General features: G+C 41.4%; 1 protein-coding gene across 2 annotated transcripts in view; it reads left to right on the forward strand.

Annotated features, from left to right (window-relative positions):
• GABRB1 (gamma-aminobutyric acid type A receptor subunit beta1) overlaps positions 1-20,479 on the forward strand; it is a 379,826-nt gene that overhangs the window by 169,040 nt on the left and 190,307 nt on the right. For both annotated transcript variants that reach the window (XM_069976523.1, XM_069976524.1), the window contains exon 4: positions 3,374-3,594. In XM_069976523.1, the coding sequence (XP_069832624.1) occupies positions 3,374-3,594 (221 nt within the window). The remainder of the gene's footprint in view (positions 1-3,373; positions 3,595-20,479) is intronic.

Raw genomic sequence — 20,479 nt, forward strand, 5'->3', positions numbered from 1 at the left:
CTGCTAAAAATTGTAGTCAATACAATGTTTTTTTTTTTTCTAATTGAAACATTAAAGCGACTCTGTACCCACAATCTGACCCCCCAGACCGCTTGTACCTTCGGATAGCCGCTTTTAATCCAAGATCTGTCCTGGGGTCCATTCGGCAGGTGATGCAGTTATTGTCTTAAAAATCAACTTTTAAACTTGCAGCCCCATGCCCAACGGCTGGGGCTTAGTTTGTGAATGCATGAGGCTGGCACAACCTCTCTGTCCCTCCTCCCAACCCTCCTCATCATTAGGAATGCTCAAGGCAGTTTGTCTCCTATTCCTCAGCTGTGTGAATACTGAACATGGGTTGGATCGTTAAGGCACCTGTGTAATGTTCAGACAAGAGAAAATGTTCCAGTGGCATTCCTAATGACAAAGAGGGTGGGGAGGAGGGACGGAGGGGTGGTGCAAAGGTAGGGCACAGACATTCTAAGCCCCGGCCGCTGGGCACGAGGCTGCAAGTTTAACAGTTGTTTTTTAGGACAATAACTGCATCATCTGCCGAACAAACCTCAGGACAGATCTTGAATTAAAAGTTGCTATCCGAAGGTACAAGTGGTTTGGGGGGTCAGATTGTGGGCACAGAGTCGCTTTAAGGCCTTATTCACAGGTTCAGTGATTTTTCAGGTCCACATAAAGATCCACTATTTTTACTCAAAAAAGATCCATAATTGTATCCATAGTGCATCTGCATCCGCTAACATGTTGTAGTGGTAAACAAAATGTAAAAAGTAAATAGTTTGCTTGTATTTGATCAATGTAGTTTTACTGACATCACAGATAAGATATCTGTGGTGTCCATGAAAACACGCTGTTAGGAATATGACTTTGCGATCCTCGGTCCGTGCCGGGCAGTTGAGGAAGCGCTGAGTTTGTATGTGGTTTTTTTTTTTACACTGTCTGAATTGTGTTGTATTTGCCAGCCTTTTCCTGGCAGACTCCTGGCAGTGCAGGGGTTACTGCTCTGCTTGATCTTCTCAGCTGAACTTGCTGCTGGGATCAGGGCTGGTCCAATCATCTGCTGGACCCAGTCTCTGATCCTAGATAAAAAGCAGCAAGTTTCTCCCTTCCCTGCTGACTATTAGAGTTCACTCGCCTGCTCAGCTCCCTGTTTAGTTACTCTGATCTCTGTATTCTGGACCTTCTGCATCTGACCTTGACTATTCTCCTGTTTGCTGTTTTTGTACTTCGCCGCTCGACTGTTGCTGACCTGGTTTGTCTGACACCTCTTATTGTGTTTTGTTCGTCTGTCCGTGCTTTGTGTTTCGCACCTATTCAGTGTAGGGACCGACTCCGTGGTTGTCCGGGCCATTTAGGGCCGTCCATGGCAAGTAGGCAGGGTCAGTGGGTGGGGTCAGCTCAGGGCTCACTGTCCGTGTCTTGTCAGACTGCCTTTGCCATACTGACCATAACACACGCATCCTATAGACTTCTATTGACTAATCACAATCTCTACTTGGACCTATTTTTTCAGGAAACAGATTGCGGATCCGTGTAAAAGCGTAATGTGTGAACTGCACAATAGAAATCAATACACAAAAAGTTGAGGGGAATATTAACATTCTTCATTGCAGCAGTATATAAAAATATACCGTATAAGAAACACTTTGAAATCATATGTAATTCAGATATTTAAAGCACCTTCTGTCATTCAGCTTAGTGCGTGTCGCAAATATTTATGATGCTTTGTCAGTGGCATTTATTATGCTAATCTCTATCAAGTACTCATTATTAAAAGTTCACAGCACACTTGCTGGCTTTCCATTTTTTGTGCCCTTGAAATGACCCTTCCTTATCTTAACAGAGGTTCAAAGACTTTAACTTTCATTTTATGAATATATTCTGAATTACAGAATTAATGCTCCTGCAAAAACATGAACATCTAAACATCTAAGTATTAGAAAACTGCAGCGATAAAACCAAAATACATTAATTCATGAAAATGTGTTTGAATCAAAAACAATGTGAAAGCTTCAATCGCTTACCATGTATAAGATCAGTGTTGAAAGTTGGTGAATTAAAACTAAAAAAGTTGCATTGTGAACCCATATATTAGGGAGCAAATGCATTAAAATAGAGGTAGAGAGCAATAAAATTAAATTAAAGGGGTTGTTCACAAAAAATGTTTTCTTTCAAACCAATTGGTTCTAGAAAATGCCAGAGATTTGTAGTTTTCTTCTATTAAAAATATTTAGGTCTTCCATCACTTATTAGCTGCTGTATGTGGTATTATTTTCAGTCTGGAGAGTTGGAGAGGTTTTCTATATGGATTTTGTTACTGCTCTGGACAGTTCCTGACATGGACAGAGGTTGCAGCAGAGATCACTTTGTCACACTGGAAAGAATACACTACTTCCTGCAGGACATACAGCAGCTGGTAGGTACTTATAAACTGCAGATTTTTTTAATAGAAATAAATTACAACTCTCTGGCACTTTCTGCAACCAGTTGATTTGAAAGAAAAAAATGTTGAGTGAGCTAGCCCTTTAAAATTCTGTATTTACTCTTAGTTCAGATTTGCCTTCACTGGGAAATGTATTGGGAAGATTTAGACCATTATGCATAGAAGACCACTCTGGCTTTCATCAATCATATGTCTAGTGGCCCCCTTTGAACTTTTGTAATTTCACTTTGAAAAACATAGCGCTTAAGGGAATTCAGCTACTTATGTGTTCTGCAATGCGTCTGCAACCTTTTGTTAGTGTGTTGTATCTCTCTACCACTTGAAATTTACAAACTAACGAAAAAACGATTGAATTTAAACAATTAATCAGTAAAACCAAAAGTATATGGGAAAAAAATACTACCCTTTTGTTATTAAACATTTCATTATCATACACAAGCAATCTTTTACAGCACTACTAGGCAATGTTTCTACTATTTGTCTTCATAGATATAGTCAAGTATATTGACTGATCTACATGTGTTCTGGATGCATTAGTTGGATTGAAGCATTTTCATTGCCAATAATCAAAGCACAATATACTTGGCCTTGTGATAAATGGATCCTTGTTAAACTACCAATAACCTTAGTAAAAGCTATGAAGTTTGTTTTCCATCCTGGGAATCAATTGAATAATGTTTCTCTATGATGACTTGTCTTCTGTTTGAATTTGAAGTCTTCTGAATAGCTCGTCATGATGACATTCTATTAATTCATCTTACTGTTTGTCTTCCTCTTTCCTATAGTTTTGTCTTCCACATGTATTTTCCAGTAGTACTGTACATAGCAGCCTCACAGAATTGTACTATGAACTACCTAACATATATAAGATAGTATTATATGGCATTGTGATGGACATGAAAATTAATATCTCCTATTTTAATTTTTTTCTTTCCTTAGGACTATACACTTACTATGTATTTTCAGCAGTCGTGGAGAGACAAAAGACTTTCTTATTCAGGAATTCCTCTTAACCTTACATTGGATAACAGGGTCGCTGATCAGCTCTGGGTGCCTGATACATACTTTCTAAATGATAAAAGATCATTTGTCCATGGAGTTACTGTGAAGAATAGAATGATACGTCTTCATCCAGATGGAACTGTTCTTTATGGACTAAGGTAAGATACATTTTTCAGTATGAATTTATAATGTTTGGTTGATTATATATGGTGAAAAATATATTTAAAAACTAATAGAACACTAGGAAGGCATAAGGGTCATAAGGTATTGGGTTGTTAATAAATAAAGAGAGAGATCCCACCTTGTATGTCCTTGTCATGGAAACGCTCCTACAGAGCTTAAGACAAGATACATGTATTGAAAAGATACACATTGGCTCTCAAACACACCTAGCTGCAGCCTTCGCCGATGATCTTCTATTGTTTATAACCAACCCCGCCCACTCCCTGCCCCATATACAGAAAAAACTCACTGAATTTGACGCCCTTTCCAATTTTAAAGTCGACTATAGTAAATCTGAAATCCTAAATATTACCCTCGTGAAGTCCCAGGCTACCTGTCTCAAGCAAGCATCACCATTTCAGTGGCCAGAGCACTCTATAAAATACTTGGGAATTATTATCCCCCCTTCCCTGGATTCCCTGTATAATCTGAATTTTAAACCCCTCCTATCCAAAGTTTCTCACCTTCTCTCCACCTACAAGACACCCTTCCTTTTTTGGATGGGTCACAAGAGCCTTCTTCAAACTTACATAATGCCTATAATCTTGTATATTTTAACAATGGTACCCATAGATCTTCCCTGCGTCTTTTTCAAAGAAATGAAACGCTTACTCCACTCCTTTCTCTGGAATCAGCGCAGACCACGAGTCTCCCACACTATACTTATACAACATAAGACAAGAGGTGGCTTAGGCCTCCCGGATGTGGAAATGTATTGTTAAGCGACCCACTTACAACGAAGGGTTGATCTAGTGACGGTGGGAGGGCTTCTGAGAGGCTCTGAACTGGAAACAATAACATTAGGAAGGGAAGGCCACACCATTCTCTGGTCTCCCGCAAATAAGGTTGTAGATTCCATTGCTAGCCCACTCTTAAAAGGCACTCTGCGTGTGCATCTCTGTTACCAGATTTCCCAACACCTCTTCACTTGCCTAAAGACCCATTGTGGGACCTACTAGACAAGATCCCTAAATCCACTTTGATGGAAGATAATAAAGCTCCAACCAATCAACATATCCAGTCTCTGGTGTCGCCTAATAATCTAAACTTTTTGCAACTGCTCCATATTAAACACGTGTGCACTGCATTCCTGAAAGCCCATAAAGCTAAACGAGAGTTACATTGGATTGAGAAGGCCTGCCTCCCTCTCCAGAGCTGTGACCAAGCCTCGTCTCTCCTACTTTCATTCGCAACTCCTCAATGAGAGCACTTCTCAACTCCCCCCCATTCCTAACAGCGTGGGAAGTGGAGTTGAAGGTTCAGTTAACGGAAGCTGACAAGAAACTGACCCTGGGACCTGCCCATGGCTTCTCCTGGTGTGTAAAATTGCAAGAAAACCACTATAAACTCTTAACGCGGTGGTATAGAACTCCAGAACTCCTCTTCCAGATAGGACTATCCCCCTCGAACGAATGCTGGTGCTGTCACAGGGGCGTTGGATCACTTTCACACATATGGTGGACATGTCCATGTTCTACCCCTTACTGGCAAGAAGTGGAGAGCACTAGAAATCCGGTATGTTCCACCTCTCTCAAGCTTACTGCATAAACAATTATTTTGGCACTACCAACTGAAGATTTTAAAATCTCTAAGATGTCTCTAGCTGCTCATATGGTAGCGGCAGCTAAGCTCCTTATCCCTCTTCAGTGGCTGAGCGACTCCCCCCCAACCCTGGGTCAATGGCTTGATAGAATTAATCAGATCTGTAGAATGGAGGAGCTGACTAGCTGGGTAGATGGTAGACCTGACATATTCATGAAAATATGGTCGCCTTGGTTGTCATATAAGAACAGAACACCTGTTCAACACGGCGACTCAGCTTCCCCCACCGAATTGATCCACAGAACACGCCCCCCCTCCCCTCCCATGCTCTGACAACTGAAGTTCTGTTGTTTATTACCCCTACTTAACATCCCGAGATGTCTCTCCTCTTAGTTATATGGAATAGGGACACTATTGCCCTTTACCTCCTGACTCTTTCTTCTGGTCCAATATATGTTGTGCCGGATCTAAGTAGTTAGATGTGTAATCCAGTTGAATCCATATATTTGCTTTTGTGAACCCCCTCTCCATGTCGCCTCACCTCTGAAACATGGATATATATACGACCTTAGAATGTTTACCCATAGCTTTGGAACAAATGGTTGACTACATGTGCACCACCTATGTGTTATTGTGTTAATGTTATGTAGATAGATTTGTGAGCAGGGTTATGGAAGTGTATTTGTGAAAATGTTTCCTATATCATAAAATATTCTAGTAACTATTAAAAATGGAAGTTTTGATATTTTAATTTGTTTGAATTGAAGGCTACAGCAATTATAGAAGTTATACGTTTTGTGATTATAAAAAAAACTTTAATGCTGTAGAAAAGTAACCAAAAGCCAAAGTAGAAAAACAACAGTGTTCATGTTAGTAGTAATGAATCATGTGACTTTTCTGCAAAATGTAAATTATAATTTCAGTTATATACCAGCTGAAGTTGCAAGAGATAAATGCAATCAAATTCACTATAATTTGCATAGAGAAGTAAAGGAGGAAATCAAATGTAAAAAGCATTAAGCATAATTTTCCCTGGCAATTTCAAGAGGTGCTTCAGCTAAAAAAAGAAAATATTTCTGTCTACCGTGAGACCAATGAATTTGTCCTCTTAATCAGTCAGATTCTTCTAACATCAAAATTGTCAGCACGGCGCATCATATAAGTGATTTATCATTATTTCCCTATGATGTTTTAAGATGGATGTGCTGAGCTTAAGTGGGAATAAGTGTCTGATTTTAATTATCACCAAGTTGAGCACTTGATATTTACCAAAATAATGAAAATTGGCATGAAAGAGAGCAAATATGTGAAGTGGGTAAAGTCATTATAACTCAGCCATGAAGTTCATCTTAAAGTTTTGCAGCAACTTCTTAAGTGTCTTATCTAATGCTTTGAAATGGTCAGTCGAGACAGAAGGGATTGGGGGTTTTGTCAATCTGGTTTGTTGCAGTTTGGTGATAATATTTAGCTAAGTATCTACTGTATCAAAGATGCAAGGGATAAAATACTAAAATCTTACTTTCTAATGTGACCAATGCATCATGTACATGAAACGTGGATGGTTCACAGTACATGGATTCTAATTTTTTCCCAACTAATAAAAACCTGTTTAAAACACACTTAGGACTTCCTGTACCTTCGATTAGGCTGGACCAATAGGAACAATTATTGGCCACTTTATAGTAAAATTGTTTGGTGTACAGTATTGATACTTACTGCACATACTGACAGTAGCTCCCTGTGTACCTCATAGAGCTAAGATCAGACTGACCTCCTCCAGGCTGTGCTGCCCTGCTCTGTGGTGATTCTGTCCATAAGATGGCCGAGCATGGAGGAGCACGTGACCATGCCCCGCCCCCCAGTGTCAATCACTGAGTCTATACATGCTACCAAGGACACTGTTGGCCATCTTATGAACAGAATCACCACAGTGCAGGACAGCACAGAGGAGGGGAGTCTCTGAGCTGCTGTCAGTACACTTAGTAATACTATACATTGAACAATTTCACTATAAAGTGGCCAACCGCTTTAAGGCTTTAAAGTGAATATCCAAGATACGGGAAAAAATGTTATTGCCCTCATTCCCCAGCGCTGCCCTTCCACCTTCCTGTATTTTCAGATGGTATATTTCCAAAATAGGGGGGAACAGATGGCATATTACATTTGCCATATACAGATGAAAACAATCTTGCATTCAATGTCCAATAGCCACAAAATGGGGATGCACCATCAGCAACATTACACTGCCACTGGACACCTTATTTGAGGGTGGTTTAATGATTGGGTAATGGTACCCATCCCCCTCATCTTAGGAATATACTTTGTGAGATGACAGGGAGTTGAAAGGGCAGAGCTGGGGAACAAGGATAGATAGTAGTTATTATGTTCCACTGCTCAAAATAGTACACAGTAGTTGTAATTTCTTAAGGTGGCAACTGCAAAGTCAAAATTGATTATCTAAAGGATTTTCCACCTTTTCACGGTTTGGACGATGCTTTGCGCTGACCATTAACCAGGAAGGGGTGGGCAGCAGGGCTCTAGTACAGATGCCAGTGGGGAAAGTGAAAAAAGTAATTATGGCCTCCCCACTTAGGGCCAGGGCCGTATTACCAGCTGCTGATGCCCTAGGCACTAAACCTGAGGACGCCTCCATCTTCACTCACCAAATAGCATCATTATTTTCTAGTTTCTGAACATCATATGGATATCTGTAAGGATGGTCCGAACCTGCCAAGGTTCGGGTTCGTATAAACCCGAACGCTCGGCATCAGATTCCCGCTGTCTGGTCGCTCCGTGCAGTGGGTGGATACAGCGGGAGGACCGCCTGGAAAACTGGGATACAGCCTATGGCTGTATCCCAGTTTTCCAGGCGGTCCTCCTGCTGTATCCACCCTCTCCATGGAGTGGGCAGACAGCGGGAATCATTGCTAAGAGTTCGGGTTCGTACGAATCGAAACCTCGGCAGGTTCAGACCATCCCTAGATACAGTATCTGATCAGTGTAAGGCGGCGTTCCCACATTTACTGTTCATCACCACATGCAGCAGAAACCAGACCTGACCAATACCACTATACTGTGACTGGATAACACCGCCATACCAGACGTGAACAATACCACCAAACACCTCCCCCTCCCCCCCCCTCAAAAAGACACCATATTTACTGGCAAGTCTGAACAGGAGGTGGGAGACTAAAAAAAAAATAAAAACAAAAAGAAAGTTGTTTCCTTCACCCTGCTCCTTGTTGCTGCCCCCCTGAAAGGTGCTGCCCTTGACACCGGACTATGGGTGCCTAGTGGTAAATACTGCCCTGCTTGGGGCCCGTTCACATTTTGGAATCTGAATCCTGCCCGCTATCTGTTTGAATGGGAGGGGTTGCACGCCTCCCTGCTTAAAGAATTAAGAGTGAATACCATAGTGTGGACGGGCCCTAATAGCTCTTTCGTAAGGCAGGTATACTGTTTACGAGCTATGTATGCTATATTACTGTATATATGGCTGAATACTGCATTGGATTTAGAGAGTGAAATATAGAGAGCAAATATTATATAAGGTTCTTATTCTTTTTATTGTAAGATATGTTACTTATGTTACTTATATTATTTATGTTACTTAGTAAATGTATATTTATGTATATTTATGTATATTACTTATGTTACTTAGTAAATGTATATTTATGTATGTTACTTAGTAAATGTATATTTAGGACTTCACACAGAGAGATTTGTCATGGCCTGTCTATGACATAGCGGACAGAGTTAAAGGAAGAGTCTTCTAGTCATTTCAAGTCATGTAAACATCTTCTTTTTACTATATTGTATACCTGTCCAGTTCTGTTAACATCTTCATAGTCAATGATTTCCTCTTCACTATTAACCAGTGAAAAAGTACATTATACATGGCCATCAGCTGCAGCACCTCGATGCACAGTTTTGTCGTGATGATCCCAGTGGTGCTGTTAGTGCATCCATGACATTAGTAGCAAGAGCGGGGCTGAAGTACACAGCACTGATTAGATTGGAAATTGCATGTGATTACACATGCTCGCATGCACATGGGAGAGGGTCTCCCTATAGGGTTCCTGCAGATGAACTTGTAGTTAACAACCTACTATACTTCGCCCTTTATATACTTCATTTGAACACTTTTAAGAAAAAAAGAACTTGAAGGAATCATGTAAATTTAATTGTAGATTAAAAATGAAGTTAAAAGAAATTAAATGTTAATGTATTCATACCTCAAGATGACCACAGGTACAGCATGTCCTGCAAGAACACAGTCTTAGTAATTTTCTACAATGTAAAAAAAAAAAAAGTAGTACAATCCAGAAACAAAAAATGAAATTTAACATGGTCTTTGAAGTGACTCTGTATCCACCAACCCATACTACCAAACCACTTGTACCATCCGTTTGATGACAGTAAGTCCTTACCAGTCATGTCTTTTAAAATGCGCCCGATGCCTTGGTCACAGCAAAACTTAACTTTAAACTTGCAGCACTGTGTCATACTGGCGTGGTCTAAAGTTTCTGTGCCCTAGGTCTGCGATACCTCTCCTTTCTTCCTCGCCAACCTCCGCATCATTAGAAACGCCTCCAGACAGGATCTGTATTCATCACCTGTTTAAACAGTGTACATGTGGCATAGCAACACAGGTGCACTGTTTAGACCAGCAATGGAAAGAAATCCTGCCTGGGGCCATTCCTGATGATGAGGAGGGTGGGGAGGAAGATAGGAGAGGTGTCACACCAGTATGACAGTGCTGAAAGTTTAAAAGTTTATTTTTTGCTCTAACCAAGGCACTGAGTGCTTTTTAAAAGACACGACCGGTAAGGATATACTCTCACCAAATGGGTAAGTACTTGAACATGGTTTGAAATCCACTCTGATTAAAAGACTCAGACTTATAATGGGCTCCTATGGAGCATGACTCTTTTTTTTTTTTTCAGCTCAGAGCGAGGACCGAACACACTGCAGTCCTCTCCTGATTGGTACGTGTCTGAAGACTCAGACCTAGTCCGATAAAAATGTTTTACATGTCTCTATAGGTTTTTGTAATGACAGGTACACTTTAAAGACTTGGGCTATTTTGACATAAAAAATTTTGATCTGTGTTTCAGTCAGTATTTTGGCCTCTATTTTTAGCCAAAAGCAGGAGGGAAGTCCACAAAGAAAAACTATATTGGAAACATTTACAGCTTTTCAATCAACGCCTGGTTTTGATTAAAAATACTGGTCAAAATACTGATCAAAATATTATATGAGAACAGTGAAAGTGTAAAACTTTAGGTCGGAGAGACTGTTAGGTCACGAGCAAACATTCTCTTATTTTCTTATTAGAAATCACTGGATCCTTAGACAGTTAACCTGAAACTTTCAAATGGAGAGAGAGACCTGTAGCCTAGAGTAAAATAGTCTCCCCTCCCCCCCCAAAAAAAAACAAAAAAAAACAAAAAAAAAAAACAGCTTAATGAGAGAATAATAGGAACAATATCTCTAAGGTAAGATGACATAAAAAAGGAATAATCATCTCAGATAATCAGTAATCTGGAACTGGAAATATTTTTTCTAGGTTATCATTTCTTGAGATTTTAGGGAGATGCATATTACATAACAGTCACTGATGGCTATTCCTTTCAGGCTCTTAAGGACATATAAGACAGAATTCCATTTAGATGGAAGATTGCATAGGGTACTTCAGAAGAATTGTTCCGTCTTTGCAGCGTGTAAAGATGTTAAGAGAAATGTGATCTGTTAAAATGAACTCTGATCTCCCCTGACATCAAGAGCTTTTCAGAATTGCGTAAGACTTTTTATATATTTTGAACATTCTGAAACTTTATTGGTTTGTATATTTTATAAACACAAGGTTATAAATCATGCTCAAGCCATTGTCAGATGTCAAATTTCTGATCTTCACATGTATGAAAGATGACCAGGAGTAACTATAGCAATTAAGTCAAGGGTTTTGTGTGAGTAATAGTGATGAGCGAATAGTAAAATATTCGAATGTTTGAATATTCGATATTCGTACGAATATCTCCCGAATATTTGATCGAATATTCGATCCCATTAAAGTCTATGGGAACAAATATTCAATTATTGAAAAACATCTATTAGACCACTTGGAAGTAAAAAACGGAAGCTAAGGGAATTCAACGCTTATCGAATATTTATCGAATATTTGGCGAACTATTCAATAATATTCGATAGATCGAATACCTTACTATTCGATCGAATATCTATTCGATCGAACAGTATTCGCTCATCACTAGTGAGTAATTCTCTTTTTCAAGTAATAAAAATATGAAAGCCAGTGCAGTATATTACCAAATACCCTCCTGAAAATTAACTTATAAAATATAATAGAATATAGAATGGTGGACTTTGTTCGCATTAATCAATGATCATCTTCTCATGTTGCCAACCTGTAGTATTGTCTCTGGTCATATCCAGTCAACCTGATGCTTTTGACTTTGACAGATGACTTGCAGATTATTTTTGAGACTACGCAATCACATGTATAACATTATAGAGTATTACAGTCTTCAAAATTATTTTATACTCTGATAACTAGATACAGTAGATTTTTTTTCTATCATTAATGCTCTGAAACCGATTGTAAGCTCTTTCGAGTGGGATCCTCACTCCTCTTTTTTGAATTGGCATTTTAATTTTCTTTTCACTGAATATGTCCTCTCAGAATTATAAAATGGTGAAGAACATGTTATAGACCCATTCTACATTTACCCTCCCCCCCCCCCCAAAAAAAAAAAAAAAAAACGCCCAAAAATATAATGCTATTTGGTTAAAAGGGTCATTGAAGGAATAGTTATATATGCTCTATACAGGATGGAAACCTGGAGAGGTGTGTGGCTTATGTTTATCTAATGTGCAGGGTCATCTTAAGACCAATGTTGATTATATATATGCTGGGAGGCAGGGGCGTAACTAGAAATGGCTGGGCCCCATAGCAAACTTTTGATTGGGGCCCACACCCTGAGTGACCACAAACACATCAAGTGTAGTCTAGAGATGAGCGAACCGGGTTTGGGTTCGAGTCCATCCGAACCCGAACTTTCGGCAATTGATTAGTGGGGGCTGCTGAACTTAGATAAAGCTCTAAGGTTGTCTGGAAAACGTGGATACAGCCAATGACTATATCCATGTTTTCTACATAGCCTTAGGGCTTTATCCAAGTTCAGCAGCCCCCGCTAATCAAATGGCGAAAGTTCGGGTTCGGATGGACTCGAGCATGCTCGAGGTTCGCTCATCTCTAGTGTAGTCATAACCTTTAACATTTAACTGTGAGTGCTCATCAGAAGTCCTTGTAGTTAAAGGGATATATGCAGCATCCTGAAGGCCCGCTCTGCAACTAGGTGCTACAAATAATGAAGGCTCAGTTGACCCAGTGTACTGAAGGAGTGGGCCACTGGGCCCCCCGATGCAGCGGGCCCCGTAGAAGTCGCTATGGCTGCAATGGTGGTAGTAACACCCCTGCTTGGAGAGTTTGTAAACCACAGGGTTTTTTTCCTTGCAATTCCTTTAACCCCTTGCCTCTAAAGCCTGTTTTGGCCTTAATGACCAGGCTCATTTTTCAAAATCTGACCTGTCTCACTTTATGCGCTTATACTGTAGCTCAGTGATGCTTTTACGCATGCTAGCGATTCTGAGATTGTTTTTTCGTTACATATGACACTTTATATTAGTTAAAATGAAAAAATAGAAAAAAACAAGGGCACGGGCGCCTCGTGTCTTATTGTGGCAGAATGCGTGAAGAAGAAGAGTGAATGATTACACTCACCTATGAGCCCCTTGGGCTGTATGCATATAACCCCACCGGGGTAACTGGAAATCCGTCGGGTTGGAGTGGTGATGGAAAAAAGGGGGACTGCAGCCAGGTGTATCAAAAACGGGATACTCCCACAGAGGGGGCCCGTAATATGGTAGATAAAAAGAAGGAAAAAATAATGATACTTGCAGATGGCGCTGTCCCAAAATAATCCAAGATTACACCAGGGTAGTGAAAATGAGATCCATATTTATTGTTCAAGCACAATGTTTACGCGTTTCAGGAGTTAAGTAATCTCCCTTCCTCAGAACAGTGCATAAAGTACAGTCCAGTAACATAGTCATTTAAATAGGAGAAACACCCGCCAAAACCACCCATTTCCCGAGGGGAGGGGGAGGGAAAGGAGGGGCATACAAGAACATAATAAAACTAACATAATTATAAAACAGCAATACTCATAGAACAATCCCTATGGTCTAGATTGTAGTCCGATAAAACTTACAAAGTATAAAATACACACTGGGAGAAGCTCAAGTCCGGCGCGGCTCTAGCGCTGTCAGGGATCGTAAAAAATGATCACCTACGTAACCTTCGTACGCTAAATGCGTATCTCACAGGAGCTTACGCTAGTAAAGTACGTCAAATCAGTCTCGCAGGCGGAATCCCCATAGCGCCATCGCGATGTACAAAAGGGGAGGAGCCTAATTCTAAACGCTAGGATCACATACGTAAGTTGCGTACGCTAGTTGCGCAACTCACTGGAGCATTCCGCCAGTGGCGTACATCAAGGCCGTCTTTCACAGGGGAATCCCCATAGCGCCAACGCGCTGTACAAAAGAGGCGGAGTCTATGTGTCAGTCACTGAAAGGAGCCTACTCCTGATTGCCACATAAAGTAAGTCTATATGGATTAGTTAATTCAAAACAAAAATTATAATGAAATAGTATGAATAAAAACCGGATTAGGCAAAAAAGGATTCACAGGATTGTAGGGAGCCCACATCCTCCCAGGCGCCATAAAAAACGCAAGGTCCGAACCCGGCCATAGATCTCAAAAAAGAATACATACTACACTACCTAGTAACATGATTAAATAATCTAAAATATCATGATTAGGAATGTAGCAGTCAGCTAAAAATAGTCAGGATATTATGGATAAATCCTGTAACGATTTTTGTAGCAGTTAGATAAATAAGCGTCACAAAAAACGCGAGGTCCGACCCCGGCCATAGATATCAAGAAAGAATACATACTACACTACCTAGTGACATGATTAAATAATCTAAAATATCATGATTAGGAAAGTAGCAAAAAGGAATACATACTACACTACCTAGTAACATGATTAAATAATCTAAAATATCATGATTATGAAAGTAGCAACAAAATAGTCAGGATATAATGAATAAATCTCGTAACGATTTTTGTAGCAGTTAAATAAATAAATAGCAATTATAAATACATAAATATACAAAAATATAATAGTAGAATAAAAAGTTTTTGGATATTTTAGTTTTTCATGAACAACAGCAGATTTCAACTAAAACGTTTTTTAAAACAGTGGATGGGAACAGCTATTTACATTTTGATAGTGCCCACTATAAGAAATGGCTGGTTAATATCCCTTTTGGACAATTTCGTCGTATCAGAAGGAACTGTACCAAACTAACAGACTATAGGGATCAAAGTAAAGTACTCACCAAAAGATTTTTAGCCAAAAGGTATCCACGGTCGTTGATCACCAACTCCAGGACCAAAGCAGCTAGCCTTAGCCAAAATCAATGTCTCCTACCAGGTAAGAAGAATGATCCGACATACAAGGACTTTAATTTAAATTTCATTACGACCTACACATCGGATAATGCCAATATTAGAGCCATTCTTAAGAAACATTGGCACGTACTACAGCGGGATCCCTTTCTTAGGGATATCCTGCCTGTTCATCCTGGGGTTACATTTAGGAGAGCAGCAAGCCTAAAGAACATACTGGCCCCAAGTAGACTAAAATCAGTCAAGAAGAAAGGGGATGCTGATGGTGGTTTTCTAACGAAAACTAAGGGGAGTTTTAGATGTGGGGTCAACAAGTGCAAATGCTGCAACAATATTGCAAACAGAATTACTAATTTTAGTTCAAAGGTCTCTGGAGAAGTTTTTAGCATCAAATCTTTCATGTCCTGCAACTCTTCATTTGTGATCTATATGATTACTTGTTCCTGTGGGATCCAGTATGTGGGCCGTACCACCCAAACCTTACGTATGAGAATTAATAAACACAGGTCCAATGTTGAACGTGGCTTCCAGCTGCATAGTGTCTCCAGACATGCTGTTGACTGTAACAATTCCAATTTTTCTTCCTTTACTGTGCTACCCATTGAACAGATACCGGTGGGAGGCCAAAGGTATCAAAATCTCAAGAGACGTGAAAATTATTGGATCTATAAACTTAAAACACTGGTACCTGAAGGTCTAAATGAATATATAGAAAATGTATGTCAATAGGTCCCATATAGTAATTTTCACGTGTTTTTATTTATTCTACTATTATATTTTTGTATATTTATGTATTTATAATTGCTATTTATTTATTTAACTGCTACAAAAATCGTTACGAGATTTATTCATTATATCCTGACTATTTTGTTGCTACTTTCATAATCATGATATTTTAGATTATTTAATCATGTTACTAGGTAGTGTAGTATGTATTCCTTTTTGCTACTTTCCTAATCATGATATTTTAGATTATTTAATCATGTCACTAGGTAGTGTAGTATGTATTCTTTCTTGATATCTATGGCCGGGGTCGGACCTCGCGTTTTTTGTGACGCTTATTTATCTAACTGCTACAAAAATCGTTACAGGATTTATCCATAATATCCTGACTATTTTTAGCTGACTGCTACATTCCTAATCATGATATTTTAGATTATTTAATCATGTTACTAGGTAGTGTAGTATGTATTCTTTTTTGAGATCTATGGCCGGGTTCGGACCTTGCGTTTTTTATGGCGCCTGGGAGGATGTGGGCTCCCTACAATCCTGTGAATCCTTTTTTGCCTAATCCGGTTTTTATTCATACTATTTCATTATAATTTTTGTTTTGAATTAACTAATCCATATAGACTTACTTTATGTGGCAATCAGGAGTAGGCTCCTTTCAGTGACTGACACATAGACTCCGCCTCTTTTGTACAGCGCGTTGGCGCTATGGGGATTCCCCTGTGAAAGACGGCCTTGATGTACGCCACTGGCGGAATGCTCCAGTGAGTTGCGCAACTAGCGTACGCAACTTACGTATGTGATCCTAGCGTTTAGAATTAGGCTCCTCCCCTTTTGTACATCGCGATGGCGCTATGGGGATTCCGCCTGCGAGACTGCTTTGACGTACTTTACTAGCGTAAGCTCCTGTGAGATACGCATTTAGCGTACGAAGGTTACGTAGGTGATCATTTTTTACGATCCCTGACAGCGCTAGAGCCGCGCCGGACTTGAGCTTCTCCCAGTGTGTATTTTATACTTTGTAAGTTTTATCGGACTACAATCTAGACCATAGGGATTGTTCTATGAGTATTGCTGTTTTATAATTATGTTAGTTTTATTATGTTCTTGTATGCCCCTCCTTTCCCTCCCCCTCCCCTCGGGAAATGGGTGGTTTTGGCGGGTGTTTCTCCTATTTAAATGACTATGTTACTGGACTGTACTTTATGCACTGTTCTGAGGAAGGGAGATTACTTAACTCCTGAAACGCGTAAACATTGTGCTTGAACAATAAATATGGATCTCATTTTCACTACCCTGGTGTAATCTTGGATTATTTTGGGACAGCGCCATCTGCAAGTATCATTATTTTTTCCTTCTTTTTATCTACTTTATATTAGTAGCAAAATTTGGTCACTACTTTGTGTATTTTTTGTGAAAAACATCAAATTATCATGAAAAATGTGAAAATTTAGCATTTTATGAACTTCTGAAATGCTCTGCTTCTAAAAAAGGAAGTCATAGCACATAAATTAGTTACTAAATCACATTACCAATATGTCCTCTTTATTTTTGCATAATTTGGGAAACATATTTTACTTTTTTAGGGTATTACGGGGCTTAGAAATTTATTAGCAAATTATCACATTTTGTGAAAATTTCCAAAACTGTTTTTTTTTAGGGACCAGTTCTTTTTTTAAATGGATTTAGAAGGCTTGTACACAGGAAAACCCCATAAGTGACCCCATTTTGGAAATTAGACACCTTAAAGAATTAATCTAGGGGTATAATGAGCATTTTAACCCTACAGGGGCTGGAGGAAAGTATTCATAATTAGGCCGTGAAAAAAATCGAAAATGTAAATTTTCAAATAATATATACGTTTAGATTAAAGTTTCTCATTTTAAAAAGGAACATGAGAAAAAATGCGTGCCAAAATTTGTAACGCAGGTTCTCCTGAATACAACGGTACCCCATATGTGGGCGTAAACCACTGTATGGACACACAGCCGGGCTCAGAAGGGAAGGAGCGCCAATTAGCTTTTTTAATGCGGTTTTGCTGAAGAAGTTTCTGAGCGCCAGGTGCGTTTGCAGAGCCCTGTAGTGTCCACAGAATAGAATCCCCCCAAAAGTCACCCCATTTTCGAAAGTACACCCCTCAAAGAATTCATCTTTGGGTAGGATGAGCATTTTGACCCCACATGCATTAGAGGAAAGTATTCAAAATTAGACAGTAAAAATGAAAAACACAAATTTTTCCAATAATATGTTTGTTTAGTTTGAATTTTCTCAATTTCACAAGGAACATGAGAGAATCCGCACCCTAAAATTTGTAACGCAGGTTCTCCTGAGTACAACATTACCCCATATGTGGGCATAAACCACTGTAGGGCCACACAGGAGGGCTCAGAAGGAAGGGAGCGCCAACTAGCATTTTCAGTTCAGATTTTGCTGAAGTAGTTTCTGAGCGCCAGGTGCGTTTGTAGTGCCCCTGTAGTGTCCGCAGAGGAGAACCCCACCAAAAGTCACCCCATTTAGGAAAGTGCACCCCTCAAAGAACTCATCTTGGGGTGCAGTGAACGGTTTGACCCCACAGGTATTAGAGGAAAGTATTCAAAATAAATGAAAAACCTCGAATTTTTCCAATAATATGTTCGTTTAGTTTAAAATTTCTTAATTTCACGAGGAATGGGAGAAAAAACGTACCCCAAAATCTGTAACGCAGCTTCTGAGTAAAACGGTACCCCGCATGTGGGCATAAACCACTGTATGGGCACACAGCAGGGCTCAGAAGGAAGGGAGCGCCAATTTGCTGGAGCAAAACCGCAGCTAGTAATAGTTATTAGAATAGCGCAGTTACTAAAATACAATAAAAAATGAGATTACAGGTAATGTGGGGTGGTCACGGGCAACCTGGGGTGGTCACGGGCAAACTAGGGTGGTCACGGGCAACCTGGTGTGGTTATGGGCAACCTGGGGTGGTTATGGGCAACCTGCAGTGGTTACAGACAATCTGGGGTGGTTACGGGCAACGTGGGGTGGTTACGGGCAACGTGGGGTGGTTACTGGCAACGTGGGGTGGTAACGGGCAACGTGGGGTGGTGACGGGCAACGTGGGGTGGTTACGGATAAACGGAAGTGCTTATAGGTAATCTGGGATGGGTACCTGTAATTTGGGGTCGTTACAGGCAATCTGGCGTGGTTATGGGAAATCTGGAGAGGGTCACTGACAATTTGGAGTGGTTAGATGCAACGTGCGGTGGTTATAGGCAACGTGCGGTGGTCAGAGGCAACGTGCGGTTGTCAGAGGCAACGTGCGGTAGTTATAGGCAACGTGCGGTGGTTAGAGGCAACGTGCGGTGGTCAGAGGCAACGTGCGGTGGTTACGTGCAATCTGGGGGGGTTACGGGCAATCGGGGCTGATTACGCACCATCTGGAGGGGGTCACTGGCAATTCGGGGTGGTTACGGTCAACATGTGGTGGTTACAGGCAACGTGCGGCGGTTATGGGCAACGTGCGGTGTTTATGGGTAATGTGTGGTGGTTATAGGCAATGTGCGGTGGTTATGGGCAACGTGCGGTAGTTATGGGCAACGTGCGGTGGTTAGAGGCAACGTGCGGTGGTCAGCGGCAACTTGCGGTGGTTACGTGCAATTTGGAGGGTTACAGGCAATCGGGGCTGATTACGCACCATCTGGAGGGGGTCACTGGCAATTTGGTGTGGTTACGGTCAACATGTGGTGGTTACAGGCAACGTGCGGTGGTTATGGGTAATGTGTGGGGGTTATGGGCAATGTGCGGTGGTTATGGGCAACGTGTGGTGGTTAGAGGCAACGTGCGGTGGTTAGAGGCAACATGCGGTGGTTAAGGGCAACGTGCGGTGGTTAGGGGTAACGTGCAGTGATTACGTGCAATCTGGGGGGGTTACGGGCAATCGGGGCTGATTACGCACCATCTGGAGGGGGTCACTGGCAATTCAGGGTGGTTACGGTCAACATGTGGTGGTTACAGGCAACGTGTGGTGGTTATGGGCAATGTGCGGTGGTTAGGGGCAACGTGCGGTGGTTAGGGGCAACGTGCGGTGGTTAGAGGCAACGTGCGGTGGTTATGGGTAATGTGTGGTGGTTATAGGCAATGTGCAGTGGTTATGGGCAACGTGCGGTAGTTATGGGCAACGTGCGGTGGTTAGAGGCAACGTGGAGTGGTTAGAGGCAACATGCGGTGGTCAGCGGCAATGTGCGGTGGTTACGTGCAATCTGGGGGGTTACAGGCAATCGGGGCTAATTACGCACCATCTGGAGGGGGTCACTGGCAATTCGGGGTGGTTACGGTCAACATGTGGTGGTTACAGGCAACGTGCGGTGGTTATGGGTAATGTGTGGGGGTTATGGGCAATGTGCGGTGGTTATGGGCAACGTGTGGTGGTTAGAGGCAACGTGCGGTGGTTAGAGGCAACATGCGGCGGTTAAGGGCAACGTGCGGTGGTTAGGGGCAACGTGCGGTGATTACGTGCAATCTGGGGGGGTTACGGGCAATCGGGGCTGATTACGCACCATCTGGAGGGGGTCACTGGCAATTCAGGGTGGTTACGGTCAACATGTGGTGGTTACAGGCAACGTGTGGTGGTTATGGGCAATGTGCGGTGGTTAGGGGCAACGTGCGGTGGTTAGAGGCAACGTGCGGTGGTTATGGGTAATGTGTGGTGGTTATAGGCAATGTGCAGTGGTTATGGGCAACGTGCGGTAGTTATGGGCAACGTGCGGTGGTTAGAGGCAACGTGCGGTGGTTAGAGGCAACGTGGAGTGGTTAGAGGCAACGTGCGGTGGTCAGCGGCAATATGCGGTGGTTACGTGCAATCTGGGGGGTTACAGGCAATCGGGGCTGATTACGCACCATCTGGAGGGGGTCACTGGCAATTCGGGGTGGTTACGGTCAACATGTGGTGGTTACAGGCAACGTGCGGTGGTTATGGGCAATGTGCGGTGGTTATGGGTAATGTGTGGGGGTTATGGG

This window comes from Dendropsophus ebraccatus, chromosome 7 (assembly GCF_027789765.1).
Source record: "Dendropsophus ebraccatus isolate aDenEbr1 chromosome 7, aDenEbr1.pat, whole genome shotgun sequence".
Classification (NCBI taxonomy): Eukaryota; Metazoa; Chordata; class Amphibia; order Anura; family Hylidae; genus Dendropsophus; species Dendropsophus ebraccatus.